This window comes from Mangifera indica, chromosome 4 (genome assembly GCF_011075055.1).
Source record: "Mangifera indica cultivar Alphonso chromosome 4, CATAS_Mindica_2.1, whole genome shotgun sequence".
Classification (NCBI taxonomy): Eukaryota; Viridiplantae; Streptophyta; class Magnoliopsida; order Sapindales; family Anacardiaceae; genus Mangifera; species Mangifera indica.
The window spans coordinates 11,641,862-11,660,977 of NC_058140.1; the positions used below are offsets into that span (position 1 = coordinate 11,641,862).

The 19,116-nt window shown below is 33.5% G+C and overlaps 2 protein-coding genes across 3 annotated transcripts; both read right to left on the reverse strand.

Annotated features, from left to right (window-relative positions):
- Positions 1 to 539: 539 nt before the first annotated feature.
- On the reverse strand, positions 540 to 6,792 carry LOC123212715 (pre-mRNA-splicing factor CWC22 homolog). Its single transcript, XM_044631857.1, has 8 exons — positions 6,557 to 6,792; positions 4,502 to 5,440; positions 4,214 to 4,403; positions 3,494 to 3,597; positions 3,296 to 3,398; positions 2,898 to 3,199; positions 1,631 to 1,936; positions 540 to 1,023 (listed from the first exon to the last, which is right to left on the reverse strand). Exons 2-8 carry the CDS (start codon positions 5,429 to 5,431, stop codon positions 664 to 666), a joined length of 2,295 nt encoding a protein of 764 aa, XP_044487792.1. The 5' UTR covers positions 5,432 to 5,440; positions 6,557 to 6,792; the 3' UTR covers positions 540 to 663.
- A 3,580-nt stretch (positions 6,793 to 10,372) lies between these two features.
- LOC123214733 (phenylalanine--tRNA ligase alpha subunit, cytoplasmic) lies at positions 10,373 to 17,992 on the reverse strand. 2 transcript variants are annotated; one of them, XM_044634696.1, is made up of 18 exons: positions 17,722 to 17,986; positions 17,331 to 17,456; positions 16,838 to 16,927; positions 16,524 to 16,580; positions 16,216 to 16,271; positions 16,051 to 16,143; positions 15,427 to 15,517; positions 14,749 to 14,786; positions 14,600 to 14,638; positions 13,014 to 13,090; positions 12,850 to 12,934; positions 12,667 to 12,763; positions 12,151 to 12,247; positions 11,698 to 11,769; positions 11,173 to 11,239; positions 10,971 to 11,096; positions 10,798 to 10,852; positions 10,373 to 10,711 (listed from the first exon to the last, which is right to left on the reverse strand). In XM_044634696.1, exons 1-18 carry the CDS (start codon positions 17,866 to 17,868, stop codon positions 10,658 to 10,660), a joined length of 1,467 nt encoding a protein of 488 aa, XP_044490631.1. In that variant the 5' UTR covers positions 17,869 to 17,986; the 3' UTR covers positions 10,373 to 10,657. The 2 variants fall into 2 exon arrangements, with proteins under 2 accessions (XP_044490631.1, XP_044490632.1); XM_044634697.1 differs by lacking the exons at positions 10,373 to 10,711; positions 10,798 to 10,852; positions 10,971 to 11,096; positions 11,173 to 11,239 and adding an exon at positions 11,255 to 11,536 and having other exon boundaries at positions 17,722 to 17,992.
- Positions 17,993 to 19,116: the final 1,124 nt, after the last annotated feature.

Here is a 19,116-nt window from a genome sequence, read left to right on the forward strand (position 1 = left end):
AATTATTTAATTATATAATAAAATATCATCTTTATATATAAATTTTATACGATATATATTTCCCACCAGATATTTTTAACTCATGATTATAAATTTGCATTAAGCAACACTCTGACCAGAACAATTTATTAAATTTGAATTATTAAATTAAATAATTAAATGCAATATGTTTAAAGTAACTTTTGAAAATAATCTACCAACAAAGCCTTAATTTTCTGAATTATTGGTAAAGCCTTAATTTTCTGAATTATTGGAGTATTTAATTTAAAATTTTTTTACAATGCTAATCTAATAAAAGTTAAAATATTAGACATGGAATATTTTAACACAAATAATTAACTTTTAAAATTATTTATTAAATAATCACAATTAAATTATAATTATTCATAATTCCACGATTGATATCATACAATTAAAAAATAATTATTATATAATCAATTATTTGCATGATCATAATTAAATAATCATAAATTAAATAATATTCTAATAATTATAAGTCATTCACTCAAAAGTCCGTTCTAAAACTTGATATTTCGATGTGCATAAATCAGTATATATTGAGAAAAGAAAAATATTTTACAGATAAAAAAGAACAAGTATTACTTAAAACTGCTCATCACATGCAACAAACTACAAGACTTTTTTGAAAGAACCGAATTGGCTTTAGTGTCTTCTAGTTCGCTTTCTGCGTCTTCTGTCCTGTTCATCTTCAGAACTTGATGATTCGGAGTCTGAGCTAGCTGTCTCTGAATCAGATGAACTAGAACTACCAGATTCATCAGCCGATCCTGATTCTGATTCTGAAGCAGGTTTTTGTTGTTGCATTATGAGCCTTGGCATGTTCTTTAGGTATTCACGCAAGTTTTCAGTGATGCCACCGAGCCCAATGGATGTGAAGAAGTTGATGGAAAACCGCGTGTTCTTTGGATTGTCCTTAGGGAAAATGGATTCAAATGAGTCTTGCATTATGGGATCTGTAAGCCTCTCATTCAGCAATCGAATGCCAAGATGCTCCGACAATTCCTGCACCAGAAACCAGTACCACGGTGAGCTTCTTCTGAGATTGTGAAATTAAAAGTGGTAAAAAAATCAATAATCACACTGTTGAAATTCGGTTTGATATATCAAATGGATGATTGTGCCAAGGCCAGAGTAATTATAATAGAACAGAAATTAGAAGCAGAGTAACATGACAGAAAGGAATTGCGTAGACTTTAACCAAGGGTTGAATACTTTTCAAAAATTCTAAAGCAATGAATATTTTCACAATGGTTAAAATGCAGAAATTAGAACTGGAGGAAATCAACTTCTTACATAGAATTGGACAAAGGGTACCATTTGCTTTCGTATATGTGAACTGGATCACAAATATCTCAATTAGCTATAAATACATCAATCAAATTTTCTAACCCTTAAGTGCTATTCTTCAATCAGCGATTTGTAAGTATTTAGTTATCATGATATCATCAACCGGAGGATGTAATGTAACCAAAAGTTTTAGCTTCTAAGCTTTTAAATATTCTTTCTGATAAAATATAAACAGATGAGAACAGAAGGGTACCTCAAACAAAGGGAAAGCAAACAAAGAAACAGACAGAACAGAAAGACAATTGAGCAAACTTTCACTTACCTGGAAGAGAATCTTTATGAAGATTCGGGAAGAAGAAGTCGTGTCCTCCTCAGTTAAACGAATATAGGCCAAAACATGCCAAGGCAAAGCATCTGTTCCAAGTAAATGGGCAAAAAACTTGGCAACATTACGTAACTTGTTGGTTTCAAGGCGATGAATCATCGAATATTGCTGGACGAAGCATTTCTCAAAATTTTCTTGATGGACTTTGTTTATCATGCAAAACCGCTGCCCCAAAAGACCATAATACCGAAGGTAAGTTCTCTCCTGACTGCAACACTCCAAGAGCATTATACACAACTCCATCTGCACAAAGTCATATAAAGAGAGCAAAATTGAGTTGGTATGGAAAGGAGTGAATCATTCCTAAAAGCATCAAAAGCTAAGCAGATATTTACTAGTGATCAATTTAAGTAGGCTGTTGGGTAGCCATGAGACAAATGAGAAGCGTTTCAGATGTCTCTATACCAGCCTTCCCAGTGTGTTGACAGACCTCAACAACACAATTGGCTATTCATACCAACCGTGTGATCCCTTAAAACATCCTAGGTCCACTTGTATGATTCCAACCAACTTCTAAGCTCAATTATACCATTGCAAGCCTTTGAAAAGGTTAACAAAATTCTAATTTGAGTGAGCCTAGATGCAACCAAGAATCAAGCAGTCATTCTCAATATTGTAATGTTCTTGGATCCAATACCAGTGGAGTGATTCGCAGAATTTTCAGGTTACTGCTCTGAGAAATTATAAATTAATGTCCAATTTCTTTTAAAATAATGATTCAGATAAGCTCTTGCTAAAAACTTACCAACTTTATCATGCATTCACCTAATATAAACATTAACATTAACATCAAGTAGTTTCTTGACATACTAATACTAAATATTAGGGTTGGATTTGAGTTGAGTCGAACTTGAGCTCACCTAACCTCAAGCCTGGCTCAACTTGAGGCTCAGAAATATTTAACTCTTAGGGTGAGCTCAAGTTCCCTTGAGCCGAGCTTGTTTCAGGTTCACTTCAACCAAACTCTTTTTAGGCTCGTTTGAGTTAAGCTCTTTTTAGGCTCATTTGAGTGGAGTTGGTTCTCGAGCTCAAACAAGCTTACCTTGAATCCAGCCCTACTAAACATTGCTAGTATTGATTCAACTCTTTTTCATATTGTTACATAGGCACATTGGATTCCAACTTATTAGATGATAAAAACCATATCACTAATATGCTATTTGATTGTGCTGTGTGTTATTCAGCCTGAGTTTGTGTTGCTTACCTCTTGACCAGGCTCTAGTTTGATTTTCAGAAGTTTGTGGCCAGCCTCTTCAAAATCTACACTAGACATGATTGTTAGATAAATTGTCCTCCGAAGATTTACTAGGTTTGTTTCAGTTTCGTCGTTTATTTGCATCTGCTCTTCATCATCTTCTTCAGACTCATCGTCGTCATCATCATCCTCATCACCTGAAGCTGCATCAGAGCCTTCCTCATCATCAGACTCCTCACCTAGGATTGTTTTCTTCAATTCTTCATAACGTTTTTCATTCTCCAGGAACTGAGGATCTGGTTTGAAAATATCTGTACAATAACAATAAAAAACATATATTTACAATCACACATAACCAAAAGTAGTCAATCAAGCAGTAGAGAAAGAGTTGACAGCCTAAGACATACCAAGTGTAATCTCTGGATCCACCTTATCGTCAAGGGATATCTCGTGTGTAAATTGATCTTCCTGCTCTACAAGGTCCAACTCTGGACGAACAGCTGGGTAACCCTAAAAATTCATAAATTCAAAAAAGATCAATGGGATTTAAGACTATGCATATTCAATATCTTGCAGTGAAACTGCAGAAAAGAAAAAAGACACACCTGAAATTTGGCTTTCCTTATAGCAAACAGTCCTTCAATCAAGAACTGGACACGTTTGTCTATCTCTCCTTCATGAAGAATTCCACGAAACCGCTCAAAAATACCTGCACAAATCACAACTACAAGTGTGAATATCAAATATAAACAAAGATGTTGTTCACAATATTTTACCTGATGCCCATATTCAGTGGACCAAATTAACAGATGTTTAACAGTTGAAAAATTCAAGCACACACCCAAATAACTTTGGCTTGCTGGAAACTTTAACACAACCAGAAATCAAGGATGTCATGAGGTGCATTTCCACTAATAAAGGTACACAAAATCCATGGAAATTTCATCTCGTTTTCTCAAAACTCGAAAAAGTAGTCACTTGATTATATAGTGTATTGCAACACAAACTCAATGATAAAACATTGTCAAGGATAAACTTCAATGGAAATAGTTTTCATTTTCAAGGTTGTTATTTGGGGGTACAGATAACAAGTTTATATGGCTTATTTCAGCTCAATTTCTTTTTCAGATAATACATTTAAACTAGAGAAATATGAAGTATATAGTATTTCAGCCATAAAAGAATTATTTGTATACTAGAAATTGATCATCTAAATATTATCACAAGGAAGCATATCAAAACCAGGAAAAAAAAGCAATCACAAAAATTAGAAAATTAAGAGATAAAAGTGCCTTCAAACAATATTTCTCAAACAACTAACTCACCATGAAGTCCTCTTGGTGAAAGATCTTGAAGTATTGATCCACACTCAGTGACAAAACCAACAGCTACTTCCACACTGTCATCTGTTGGTTTGGTCAGCAGAAGCATGAGCAACTCTAGAGCAATAATCTCATGAGCCACTTGCTGATTTACCAAATGTGCTATAAACTTGACTGCTGCTAGTAATTGTGGCTGCACATAGAATCAAACCAATAGCAAAACTAGATGAGAACACAATCCCTAACTGTTAATTAAATCAAAACAAAAAAATATACAAAAAAGCAGATCACCTTGTCATTCCGCTTATAAGCTCTCTGGAACTGCAAAACAATCCTTCTCAGCAAAAGCAAACCCACCTCCGGAAATTTGGTGTTAACAACAGCGGCCAAAGCTGCAAACACGTCGGTAAAACCAGGAGATGCCATTTGTGATTTCATACACGACCGACAAAAAAGACCTCTTCCTCTAATCAGATTCTCTGCAAACAATTCTGGAATGATATTCTTTATGTTAGTAGCATTAACTTTGTTAACAAGCCCGTTTATACTCTTACGAAGAGCATCCCATGTCAAACGCTGGTACTCAACACTGCTTTTATCTTCCACCTCCTTCATCATCCTTGCCAACTTAAAAGGTGGGATATAAACCCCTCCACTTCTCCCTAAACTCAAATTTGCATTACCATTAGCATTCACATTCTCCTCATGCAAATTGGATTTTTTGGAATCCTCAACCAACTCCCCCTCTTCCCTTTGATTGTCTTCGCGTTTCCTATCCTTCTCCTTTTCCTTATCTCTATCAGATTGGCCATCTCTACCCTCGTCTTTCTTTCTTTGCTTCCAATCATCCTCATCCCTCTCTGATCTTCTACGCCTATCCCTATCTCTACCACTCTCATCTCGTATTCTCTCCCTATGCCTGTCCCGATTTGCATATTCAAGATGCTTCTTTCCCTCTCCACTCTCATCCCGAAGTCTTCTCCGTTTTTCCCTTTCTCTTCTCCGCTCATCGTCACTTTCCTCTGCACTCTCCTTTGGACGTCTTCTCTCTTTTTCCTTATCTCTCCTGTGCTCACCATCGCTTTCCTCGCCACTCTCATCTCGATGTCTTCTCTCCCTTTTCCTATCTCTCCTACAGTCACCATCACTTTCCTCTCCACTTTCCTCTCGACGACTTCTTTCCCTTCCTCTATCTCTCCTACTCTCTTTAAGTCCAGCCATTTATCAAATCTAAACAACAATAAATTATTTTCAAAATGTCAAACATCTCAATCCAAGTACGAAATAACAAATCAACTTAGTAATCAATTCTTGGATTTGCATTTCCATTTACCTAAGTGGCATGAAAATAGAAATGCAGAAACGCAAAAATGCATTTTCTCAAAATTATACGACACAAAAAAGTGGAAAAAACGTGTAACCATTAGAGGTATTCTTTACAAATATCAACTTTTTAATTAAAAAATGCAACATAAAAAATGGGTGTGTTGTACAAACAAAAATATGAAATTCAATTTAATAAATATTTTGCACACAGCACCACAATTAATTATTCAACACTTCCTAATTTCATATGCCAAAAGAATGATTTCATTTTCAATTCAACCAATAAAATTATACATGGTGATGGTATCATAATGCAGCAAAAAGAATAATTTCTATAACACAGAACTCATATAAATATCATATCAAAACATAAATTAAATAAAGATTCAAATGTTCAACTTTTTAAGATGAAAAAGTAACCGATAGATAAACCAATACATACCTTTGGTGCCTCATCTAAACCATCCTTTGTGTTTCTAGCTTTTGGGATATATCAGCAAAATGAATGGGAATTTGAGAAGGTTTATGAAAATTCTTATATATGTAAAGTGGTGAATTTGGGTGGTGGCTTGGCTTATTGTCTACAACTACTGATGGAGAAACACAAATTATCAAAGGCATGAAAAGAATACAAAGGGTTAAACACATGTTTTTTTTTTACTTTAAAACCCAAATCTGATTTGATATATTTGTAGAAAACAGAAACAAATGCCAAAATTTTCAGACGACAACAGAATGCTGATGTTTCATAAGTCAAGGGTACGAAACTTAATCTGCAAGAATATAAATGGAATCATAAAGAAATAAAATTGGAAAAACTTGTAAGATATTTCAAAGAGCACAGAGAATGCCAGCCACAGTCATTAACTCACGCGTTTTTCAATAACCTAATCACTAGTAATCTTGTCCAAATTCAAATCCATCTGAACATATTCAACTCAACTCATCATCCATCACAAGGTATCAAGCATATTCACAAACATAATACCACAGTTTAACAGAAATGAGAGAGTACGGTACCTATGACGGTCGACTCTGATAAGAATGCCGGTGACGCAACCCTCGTCGATGCACTGGCGAAGACGAACAGAGGATAACTGTAGACAGAAGAAATCGAAAATAGCCGACGACGGAGACCGAAGAGGATGGCAGAGTAAAGGAGGGATATTCAAGAGTTGGATTTCAATTAAATTTTGTCGATTTCAGTTCAGTGACTTAGGTTTGGTTGGGGCGTTTATCAAGTTAACCGACTTGTCAATTATTGACGCAGATATGTTTCAAAGTGCTAATACAATATGCGCTAATAATTTTAGAATCAAAAGCCACCCAAGGTTTGGCTATTTTCCTACTCTTACTAGATTTCAAAAACTTAAACATTCACCATTTTATTAAAATCTTCTGTTATATTAAGTATAAAACCGTTATTTAAAAAAATATATGAAGAAATTAAAAATTCATCTCATTTTCTCTCAGTAGTTTTAAAAACCAACAATTTCTTCTATCTTAAATTTTGAAAACTCACTTTTTCCCCCATTGGGTTTATATTTTCCTTCCTTTTTCTCTAATGCTCTTTTGGACCAAAATGTGCCGCTCTTTCTTTGTTGGAGATGATGAAGGATGGATGGATAACAAAGGGTGGACAACTGAGGATGAAATGATGAAGGGGGTTGTCGACGAAGGTGAAATGATAAAAGGGGTTGTCAATGAAGGATCTCAAAATTGAAGGTTGACTATCGACAAAGATGAAGCATTTTTTGACAACTCAAAACCTTAAACAATCGATTTTGCTCAAAATGACAATAGAGTTTCCCGATGAAAACAATTGATTTCGACTGAAACAATGAAGGACAAAGACAAATAAGATTCAGTAGATTTAGTTGATTTCGCCTAGTCGTCTGTCATCAAGAGTGACAAAGAGCTTTGAAGAAAATAAGTCGATAACAAAGAAGCAACATGAACTAGTCTTTACCAAAAAATGTGTTGTGTTTTGACTTAAACCTAAAATGCAAGTTTTCAAAACTTAACGTGAGAGAATGTTAGTTTTTAAAACTAAGAGGGGGTATGAGATGAAATTTTAATTTCCTTATATATTTTTTAAATAATAATTTTACTTTAATCTCTAATAGGATTTTAACACAAGGATAGATATTTGAGTTTTCAAAATTTAATATAGGAATTTGGGATTAGACCAAACTGTAGTTGTTATATAAGTCCTTTGGCCTGATTTTCATTAGTATGAAATATCCAAAATACCTTTGTATTTGAAATAATTTGCATTATGTGACACCCATAATGTTTTGAAAAGACTAAGTTGCCTCATAATGATTTGCATTTTGAATTGCTTATGACCCTTACAAGAATTTTTTTTTTTTTTGCCCCTAATGCCATTTTCAAAAGGTTGAACTACTTATTTTCATCCAATGTTTATTGTATTTTCAAAGTAATATCTATTAATTATTGAAAACCAAAACACCACCCATAGATTGTTAAAATTAATAAAACTAGTTAACACTATCTATTTTTCCCCTAAGTTTAGAAAATTAATAATTTTCTTTAAGATTAAACTTTAAAATATTATATTTTCTCCTTTATAATTTCCTTCTTTTTCTCCATGCATTTAAACTCTAATTTTTTCACTGTTGTTCACAATTTTATTAGCACAAATCAATACAGGTTATCACATAGACAAAAGGACTCGACCAAATCCGGCAAAAATCATTAGCATAGAAATTGAAGGGAACACATTTGCACAAAAATTTCACAATGATCAATGGAAAAGAAGAGAAGAAAACAAGTTAATCAAGTTTCGACTTACCCAAAAAAATAAAGTTTCAACTCCGCACCAAAACAGACAAAAATTCAAGTCAACCAAAATACCATCAACATGCGAATACATATTTGTCAATTGAATCACGCAAAGATTCAAGAACAAAAATTGGAGATGAAAATGTTTTTGCGCTCTAGAGCAAATCATTTTGGTGGTTGTAATTTTATAGTGTACATTTGTATAACATGTATCATATTTTTTTATTATTATAAATGACATCTTTTTATCTTTCCTTTGCGTATGTTTTATGTATGAGAATGTTTTTAGAATGACAGAAGCATAGTGAGGGTATCAGCGTGTATCTTGATCAAGGACATAACTAATACAGTAAAACTATCATTGCGTTGAATGATCCTAACAGAAGGTGATGCAAAAAGCGATGGCAACGTCTTTCTCTTCAATTTGCTGTGTTGGTGCTTCTTCTTTTGTTATGAGATATCGTCGACAATGATAAAGAGAGAAGGGAGAAGAATGACAGTCGTTGTTATCGTCGGAGAGAAGAAAACCCTAAGAGTTTATGGGGGTAAAATGTCACTTTTTTTAAATTGAGACTAGGGTAACATGTTATTTTTCAAAATCTGAAAAAAAATAAAATAAAATAATATATTTTTTAATATGAAAAATAAAATGACAGTTACTTATATATGAAAATGTTAATAAAAATTAATCTATTAGTGAATATTTGAGTTTTCAAACTATTACAAATATACTTTTGAGATTACACTAAAACATAGATGAAAAATAGTCCTTTAACCTTCGTTGAATCCTCACATCACGTTAACTCCGTCAATGAAATGGCAGAGGGAGTTAGTTGATGGATTTGTAAAATGTTTGGGGGGCATTGTTAATAACGCAAGGCTTAACCAAAATCACATAACAAATGTAGGGTGCATAAGGTCAGTTGTTTTTTCCCAATTATAGTGGTGAAATTTCTGCCATGGCATTCACACGCCCCGTAAATTTGTCACCGTTGTCATATTTGATATTATTTAGGAATATTAGGATAATAAATACTTAGCTTTATTTCAATGTGAAATTATAACAGTTCGTTTATTGAAAGAAGGGAATATCGTTTCTTTATTTTCAACCTTAAATGCAATAAAATTGATCAACCATGGCTATATCAGCAACAATTTAGAAATGTTTTTGAACTCTTCTTAGCTTTAGCCTAAAATATACATAGGCCTCGACAATGATTAGTTGATTATATATACATACATAAATTATAAGTACTTAAAAAAATTAGGGCAAAAGACTCTTTCCTACCTAAGTTTTAGCTAAAATTCAAAAACATATTTGTGACAGTTGAAAAGTTTAAACTCCCACCCATGACCTAACTTCTGTTAACTTTTTTTATTAAAATGAGAAGTAAAATAATCATTTTACTATTTATATTAAAGAGTAGAGAGAGAGAAGGAGATCCCTTCGTCGCACAATGCGACGAAGAGACAAATCTTCATTATACCACCATGCGAAGAGGAGATATCTCTTTGTCACACGGTTTTCCAACACATTGGGAGAAAAAGGAGGCCAAAGACAACACCAGAAGAAATCCGAAAGCTGAAGTTGAAGAGTGAGAGTGAGATTGCTGTTTTTTGAAGTTCTGGAGGACGACTGCAGTTTTAAAAATATGAAAACCCTAATTTTGGGGTTAAAAATATTACTTTTCAAAGTTTGAAAACTTTAGGTAAAAATATAATGTTAGTTTCTAAAACCAGGAGGGAGTAATAAAATTTATAACTTTTTATATAAACAATAAAATGGCCATTATACCCTTAACAGAAAAAATTAACAACAGTTAGGCTATGAATACGAGTTTGGGTTTTTCAATTGTCATAAGTGTGCTTTTGAATTTCAACTAAAAATTGGGTGGGAAATAGTCCTTTGGCCAAAAAATTAACACAAACCTGATGCATGGAAAAGAAATGCAAGTTAGCATCAAAAGGCTTGGGCTCATGAGCCACAAAAGAGAGAGCAAGGCAGGAAAAGAGAGATTGAACATCTTGAGGTGTTAGGGAAATTGTATATTACAAGTATCGCTGTGTATTACAAGTAGCCTGAACAAAACTAAATCAGAAGCAAGCAATAAAATGAATGATGTTTATACTTAATAAAGATGCCTCTGGTCATATGCAGACAAAAAAATTTGAGAGCTTCTTGCATAAAATTAATCTAAATTACTTGAGCAAAAACCAGTAACTTTGTGCTAAGATCCATGATTCTATAAGCTGCCAAAGAGCCTGGTGTTTCCTAGTATACCCGAGAGTTTGGAAAAGAATAGAAAAACCACAATCTTACTGGAGTCCAAGGCGGCAGATCGGGTTCTCCTTGATGAGACCAAGATCCACCTGCAATAACAACAAACATACAACAGCATTCTCGATTTGAAAACAATATGGCATTATAGCTAGTTTATGGTGGAAAGTAGAAGTACCTTGTGTCCAAACAGATCACGGATATTATTGTAACCATAAAGTATCATAGTCGGTCTAGTTCAAAAGGTTTGAAAAAATCATCATCTTCTCAATTCATAGTAAGAGCAGGAAGTAGAATAGCAATAAATTCCATTCAGTTTATACTTTTGAATAACAATAATAGTTTAACTACCTTTCAAGGGAAAGGCCCCATGCAATAACTCGAACATCTTCTGGGAATCCCATAGGAAGCAACATTTCAGGTCTGAACATGCCAGAATTCCCGATTTCCACCCATTTCCCTAAGCCTTCATGATAGCTGGTAATTCACAGGTCAGATGCCAATTGGCAGGAACCAAAACAAACAACAACTTAGAAAGTCCACGATTTATTACCTAAAAATCTCCATGCTAGGTTCAGTATATGGATTGTAAGCAGGCTTAAAACGCAGCTGGGACATGCCTATGAATAGATGGGAAAATAAGTTAATTTAGCTGTAGATTAATAGTTTTTAGCCAATTGAAGAGAAGGAAAAAATAATTGTTCAACATCTTGGCAAGAGGAATCGTATGCCTAATATTTTCCTTTTAGGTAAGTTATTTGTCAAAACTCATGCTAGCTATTGTTTCCAATCATGGAGAATTCTGTTAGTGCTTTTTAAGCACTGTTATTGGTAACAGGAGTTCTCTTCTTTCCTGTTTTGGTTTCAATAAAAGGGATTCTAGCCAGTGCCATCCAGTCCGTGATGGCTGCAGAATACTGCCAGATGGAAATGCAAATAATGAATAACTGCTATGCATTTGTAGACAGGACAGAACAAAAATACCAAGTGTCACTTCATTTGACCTTGAAAAATTAATCTAGCATAAAAATTTTATACTATAGAGAAGCATAGAAGTCAGTGAGTGATCATCCATTACCCAAACGAGTGAAGAAGTCCTTCAGGACTCCAATCAAGTCACCAAGCGTAAGCCCCCGATCACAGATCAGGCCTGAAACCAAAATAAGGCATTAAACAATATTCACAGAAAGCAGAGCATAAATACATAACACGTCATAGCTCAATTAATGCTAGCGGTGAAAACAACAAAGTCCATAACAAATCCAGCTGGTTAAAACTTTGTGATTACTGATTTTTGGTCAATGCCAAAACTGACTTGCGCATAAATAGAACAAGGTTGGCATTTGTAACACAGGCAAAAATCCAAAGAATCAAGCCACTAAAAAATATTTTTCGGTCAAATTGTTTGTTGCAACAAAGATCATTTGTATGCTATTTTGAACACCCAAACATCTGAAGTTTAGAATTAAGTAAATTAAATTTAATTACACTACTAAACCTAAACCCAATATGCATAGATTAGCTGATCAACCTTCTATTTGGTGGAACTCTGCAAGATGAGTTCGATCGACAGCTTCGTTTCTAAAAACACGGTCTATGGAGAAGTACCTTTTGGGGGCAAATGGTTTCTGCAAATAAAATCAAGAAAAACAAATCAGTTACCAAAACCCTTAACAATGTAACCATAAGCTTTCCACATAATACAAGATATAAAACCTCAGCACCTGAATTAAAAAAGAAAAAGCAAATGAGATAAATACTAGATGGTGTCCACATTCAATTCAGTTCTTCATAATGTTCATATTTCATTATTAAGATTTGTGGAGGTAAACTAGCAGAAACAAAGCCAACCAAGACTCTGAGAACAATATCTCTTTGCTCGCATCTAAAATATCTTAGAAATACTGGTGCTAGCACAGCTTCACTTGGAAGTATGTTAGCACCAAAACTGAAAAACAAAGAGACTTATGAATCTAAATGAAAATCTACATTGGATAATATAATTTTGCTCTTTGTAAATTCAGGAAGAATATCCAGTCAATCAAACCTCTGCTAGTGCCTTCAGCATCCTGGAGGAAACAGCAGTCGTGTGAGTTCGCAGGAGGTTTTTGTTTGCTTCCTCTCTCTTCCAATCATATCCATATCTTCCAAAATACAATTTAATAAAATAAAAAGGTATCCCTTAATGTGAAAATAAGATACTGAAGCCAGACTTAAGAAAATGCCATACCCTCTGGACCCATAACCACCAACCTCATGAACATTTTTCACCCACTTAACATAATCTTCGGGCAGTTCCCTTGTAGTGGAAGGTTCTACGCGTAACCAAACAAACATCACAAGGAAATCTTAAGCAGCACCATTATTACAATCAAGCAATGAAGACAGTCAAACCTTGTAGGAAGAATGTATCATGTGAATCACGGGCAGGGTGTTGTTGTGGCTGGAACAATGCATCAAAGTTCCAGAAGCTACAATTTTGACATACAAACAGGTTAACGTTCAAGAGTGTACTGGCATTGCCTTTTATAACATTTAAAAAAGTAAGTAGTAAGTATTTGAATACTTAAACAAGAAAGATAGGAAAATATTTTTGGAGTAACTCATACAAGAGATTTGCAATTCTAGTTTTTGTATCCCCTCATCTAGCTGGGAATGCAGGAAAAGAACTAACAAGCATGAAAGATCAACACTCTGTTCTAGCATTTCAATATCTAAGACTTGTTCAAACATGATCTTTTCATGAGGTTTCTCAAGGCAATCTGCGTCTTATAGCCCAATTAACAATATCTGACAGATGATGAGGAAACAATAGGAAGCACAATTTTAAGATTGACACTGTATACACAGTAGACCTGAAAAACGGGTGGGCCACCCTGGGTACCCACAAAATAAAAAATAAGGTACAAGATACAGCTTTTTGGACCCATACCTGCAAAAATCCTTTTTTTGCAGGTGGACCAGGTATACCTGCTGGTACCCACAATTTTTAGATCCTAGCCATAAAGCCAAGTTTGTTGTGAAGAATCACACTGGCTGCAGGAATTACCAGGCAAGTTTCATCAACTTGGACTGTGTAATTACACATAATAGTTGTACCAACAGCTTTCATTAAGGTTAATGGCATGTCCTTCACCAGACAAAACCTGGGTCCTGCACTGAAAGCAAAGAACTTGTGTGATGGCTCATGTTTAATCTCCCCTTTCTCACTTATTCATCTCTCTGGCTTGAACTCTTTACAATCCTCTCCCCATACCCACTTCATCCTCACCATTGCATATGAAGACATCTGCACTTTTGTCTACTGATTTCAATACCCACTTGGAAGAACATCCTGTTCCAGAGCTACGTCCCCTGAAATGGCACCGGTGGATACAGCATTAATGTTTCACACAAAGTCGCCTGCATGTACACCAGTTTCTGCAACTCTTCTATGCTTGAAATTTCCAACTTTGTGCCTTCTTTTAGCGTCAGATTTTTCTCCATTTCTTCTCTGATTTGTTTTCAATGTCTTGGTTCTTCAAAAGCAGCCAGAAGCACCCAATTTTTTTTTTCAGTATGGGTACCCGCATGGGCCAGGTACAGTTTGCTTTTACCCATTTAGGGTCGCCTGTTTTGGACATGTGCCCATTTTGACCTAGTTTATACCTGCCCGGCCGCTGGTTTGCCAGGACAAATACACAGATGTAAAGAATAAATTCTCTTTCTTATTTCCATTCTTCGTTGGATGGAGGCATATTGGTACACAAAAGGCCACATGCAGCAATAATTACATCCTTAAATACCATTTTGTGTGAAAAATGACTTAACTTACATCTCAACAACCATAAACCACCTCAGTCATCAAGAGTGATTAACTATATGGTTACTCGGGGCTTACTAGATAAAGCCACAACCACTGAACTTGTAAAGTGAAATTCCATTGACACTCAAATAAAAATGAAAATATAATTTTACAAGGATCTGGCAAGAACACCTACCTGCTCTCAACATAATTGTTTGTTGGCATCTCCTCAAAACTGTAACCAGCACAAGACCAACGTACAAAAATGTCAGACTTGAAAACAGAGATACTGCAGGAAAAAACGTAAGTGTGTTGAAATCAAATGAACTAAAGGTCATAACTCACCCCAACTGAAGGAAAATGTCCTTCAATTGCTTTCGTACCTGAAAATGGAAAAACACACTGAATAAAAATTCATAAAAAGATTTTACAACATAAGGAGCATGATACTTCAGAATTATATAGATCTTTAAGGCATTGGTAAAATTTTGTACAAAGCCTGTTCAAAACCCTAAGTAAACAATCTTTATCTATAAATGCAAGAATGCACACACACGAATTCATCTCTATCTATGGAACAACTTCTGTTCATAAAAACACTCATATTATTCTAATTACTGTTAAAATAGTCTTCAAAAGAACAATATTCTTCCTTGATCACATTGAAACTTCTCAGGAAGTTTAATGTTCAACAAATCTCAGAAAATTAAATTAGGCTTCAGTTGATTTGCAAGTAATAGCAACCCACTAACTTTGTGAACCTACTTAGTACAATCGCATCACCAAGATAGAATTTTGCATTATTAACTATATCTATTGTGTAAACCACTCAAAAGTAGGCATTAACGACGAAAGCTCCCAAGCATTTCTACATTGTATGAGATTAGCCCAAACATATTGCAAACTAAATAATTTTCCGGAAAGTATTAACAAAATCATCCACACAAAGTATATATGCATTGGTAAAGATCCAACTTTCATTGAAATTACAGGAGGTAAATAATGTGAGGATCTCATCCTCACCTTGAGCAGTGGATGAAGGTGGCCACCTTCAGCAGGCTGTCCTTTAGCATTGAAGTTATACTCCTTGAATTCTAGTTCCTTCCAATCACCTCTGAACACACAATAGATACCCCGAACATGTACAAGAACAGGAAAAAAAAAAACCAGCAATAATTGTTGCATAAGAAGATGTGACACATTCATGCTGAAAAAACAAGAAGTATAACCTAAGAATATATTTTCATAAATTATTGCAAGCTTATCCTGCACATTGATTAATATGACAGCAAATTAAAAAAAAAAGTTGAATTTAAACATTTAAGAAACAAAAATTAATATAAAATTGCAAAATAAACATCCTGCAAAATGCATGACCATAGAAATAACGTCAACTTTAAAGAAGGAGAATGAATATAAGTATTCTAGATTTCATTGTCTACATTATAACTGGTACATAGCCCAAAATATGTAGACCAGTTCCACTCTTCCTTTAACAGGCAAAAACTTTCAAATAATTTAAATAAGGGAAATTATACTTCAGCACTAAAATTCAATGCTTGAAGCTATCGTCACTAACAGTGCTTACTAACGAGCTGTTTATAGTTATTTATATTTTGTCCCAGAGATAGAAAACATATCAAATACCTCTGAAGATTTTCCCGAGTCAAATCTGTAGCGACTTTCTTTCTTTGCGGGGCATAATTAGGGCCTTTTGTCACTGAGTAGCCCTTCCAGGTTCTAGAAGGAAAAAAAAATGTATTTTTTAGTACAGGTCAGAATGGAACATTGAAAGTCAAGAAAGATGATTACTGAAGAACAATAAGCTTTCTTGCTTTGAGAGAGTTGATATCTTCTTGCTTAATTTCCTGAATTACAAAGTAAATATATTAGAGAAAACTAAAGTTGTATGAACAACAAGAGGTATTTTAAGGCATAAAAGAAGAGACACTTGTATGCCAAACTAACTAGATTACTTTTGGTAGCATTAAGAGTCAGCTTTATAATAAAAGAGAGAAAAATAATTAAAGTTTAGTGATAAAAGAATTATAACCCTCAGTGATTTATGGAGTAAATAATGTGATACAATGACAGGTAAATTAGATAAGATAATCACACACATGTCCTTCTTGTACGTGTAGCAGCAATTCTCTGACTTTATCTTCCACATTTTGAACCTACAGCAAGTTAAGAACAATCATGAACATTTAAGCATAGTATCACAATACAAGCACAAATTTATCAGAAAATAGATGTTGTAACAACTGGACAACCACTGTGTAATAGGTTGGAGTAGGCAACAACACTTTAATAATATACCAGACAAAAGTAAAGAAGCCATCAAGACTGACCAACTCGCTAAACAACAACCCCTCCACTACACCTAAAACTCATTTAAGAACTTGATTAACTGAAAAATTTTAAAAGGTGTTACCTTTCTTGAAACTTGCTTTCCCATCTCCACCCATCTATTCTTTCCTGCCTGTGAGCAACCTATCTTGAAAACCGCAGGATCAAGCCTTTTCTGCATCAATAAAATTTCAGCAAATTATCTTAGCAGAAACTCACAACACTCATCATAAATACACATTTCAACCCACAAAAGAAAAGGAAATTCAAAGTAGAAAATATGAATTTTTTTCCAAAAGTTTGCGAGCAAAAATGAAAACACCATATTGGCTTCTCAAAACTCTATAGAGATCATTCTCAAAAATGTTCTTTAGTTGGTTTACTCATATTAAAATATTTGCTTGTGTACAGTTTCATTGCTTTCACTATCAAAAGTTTGTTTTCAAAGATGCTAACACTGATGCTCTCAGATCTTTAAACACAGAATCCAACTTCTTGTCACATGTACAAATTCGTTAGGCATAAATAAACAGAAAAATCTGATAATTACAAATTTAAATGGGAATCATAAAAATCACCTGCAGTTCATCTTTTGAAATACTACCCTCCTCTGGCAAAGCCATAAATAATTGAAATTCAGGTGATCCTTCAGCTGCATATTTTCTACCTTCATCAGTCAGCACCCACGTCTCACTCTTAATATTCTGTATAATTTTTTTTAATCACAAAATAAATCCAAAATGCACAGTTAACCAAATTACATTAGCGGAACCATAACTAGAAACACTAATCAATAAAAAAATTAAAATAACAATAATAATAATCTAATACAATAAAGCACATCAGCATAGCCAAAACTAAGCTAATATGTTCTATTTTTTATCAAATCTCTTCTCCACCCGTAAGTTTTGATAACAAGCATGCAGAGAGCAAGGCGAGTGAAACATTGTAGCAGAAAAGATAGTGTACCTGAGCGTCCACATAACGAAAGCCGTGAAGACTCTTAATGACATTAACGACGTCATTGTGATCGAGTTGGCGTTTGGCAGCGAAAACACCTGAGTCTGCGATTTGCTCATTGTGTTGTAAATAACCTAAAATCGCCTCCTCAGCCATTGGTAGTCTTCAGCTTGACTGTTGGAGTTATGCTTCCTGCTATTTGTTCGCCTAGAAGTTCATAGATTGTTGGTTAACCTAGCCACTTGGATGACGTCAAACTCCAGTCAGACCAACCCTGCAAGATTAGAGAAAGCAATGGGCTGGGCTGGCTCTTGCTTTGGACTAGGCCTTCGTTAGCCTTCATTTTTCTTTTTAAATTTCCAAAATAATTTGTTTAGAGTAATTCACATAGTCCCACCCAAGGTTTGGCCGTAAAACCTTTTTTCTATCCTAATTGATATAAATAACTTTTTTTTTTCTAAAATTAAACATAAATAATATTTTTTATTCAAACTAAATTATATTAGAAAGTTAAATTACTCATTTATCTCTACTATATTATTTTTTATTTTTCAAAATTATTACATAATCCTAAAGTTACAAAAATTAAAAATAACCTTTTAAAATATTCAAATTATATAAAAAATTTCTTATTTTCGTTTCTTTCACCTTCTTCCTTTCTTTCTCTATTTTTGTAGAGAAGGGTGTCATTGTAAACTCACATATCAAAACATCTATCTGAATAGTTTTAAATTTTTAGGGGGCTATTGGAAATTTAAAAAACAGTTTGAGTCTTTTAAAATTTTTAAAAACATCGGTCTATTATAAATAGTTTTAAAAATGATAATTACACTTAAAAAAAATTGAACATAATGTAACATATTTTGGTTATAAATGTTATATTATAACAATTAGGGTCATGTGTAGTTCCAAAATAAATAAAGTTTGAAAAATTTTCAAAGATTAATTTTTAAATCAGTTTAAAGGTTAAATTATTAGGTTTAAAATGTTTGAGTATGATAAAAAATTGTTTTTTAATTAATAGATTATATAATTACTATTTTACCTTTATATCGTTAATTTATTTTTTTAACATGGTTTAATTTTAAATAAAAAAATTATAGGTAAACAAATATTTTTAACCCAAATCTTGAATAGAAAAACGTTATTTACTCATTCAATAAAATTATATATATATCTATTTTATATGTGTTATTATATAATTTGAAATTTTTGATTTAAAAGTAAAACAATACTTAATCAAGTAATAATATATATAAATATATACATAATTATATATTCAAAATAAATATACATAATATTACTTATATACTCAATTACTTCCCCTCGATGTTATTGAACGGTATATTTATTTATAAAACATAAAATTATGATTTAATATATTTTGCTTGAAAACCAAGTAGA

What these genes read in the sequence shown, in the direction of transcription:
- LOC123214733 (XM_044634696.1), bottom strand. Translation starts at nt 17,868, where the DNA reads ATGGCTGAGGAGGCGATTTTAGGTTATTTACAACACAATGAGCAAATC. An exon ending in TACACGTACAAGAAGGACAT is followed by an intron (nt 16,272 to 16,523) that starts GTGTGTGATTAT and finishes TTTGTAATTCAG; the next exon opens with GAAATTAAGCAAGAAGATAT. An exon ending in ACCTTCATCCACTGCTCAAG is followed by an intron (nt 14,787 to 15,426) that starts GTGAGGATGAGA and finishes TTCCATTTTCAG; the next exon opens with GTACGAAAGCAATTGAAGGA.
- LOC123212715 (XM_044631857.1), bottom strand. Translation starts at nt 5,431, where the DNA reads ATGGCTGGACTTAAAGAGAGTAGGAGAGATAGAGGAAGGGAAAGAAGT. An exon ending in CTTATAAGCGGAATGACAAG is followed by an intron (nt 4,404 to 4,501) that starts GTGATCTGCTTT and finishes TTCTATGTGCAG; the next exon opens with CCACAATTACTAGCAGCAGT. An exon ending in TAAGGAAAGCCAAATTTCAG is followed by an intron (nt 3,399 to 3,493) that starts GTGTGTCTTTTT and finishes ATGAATTTTTAG; the next exon opens with GGTTACCCAGCTGTTCGTCC.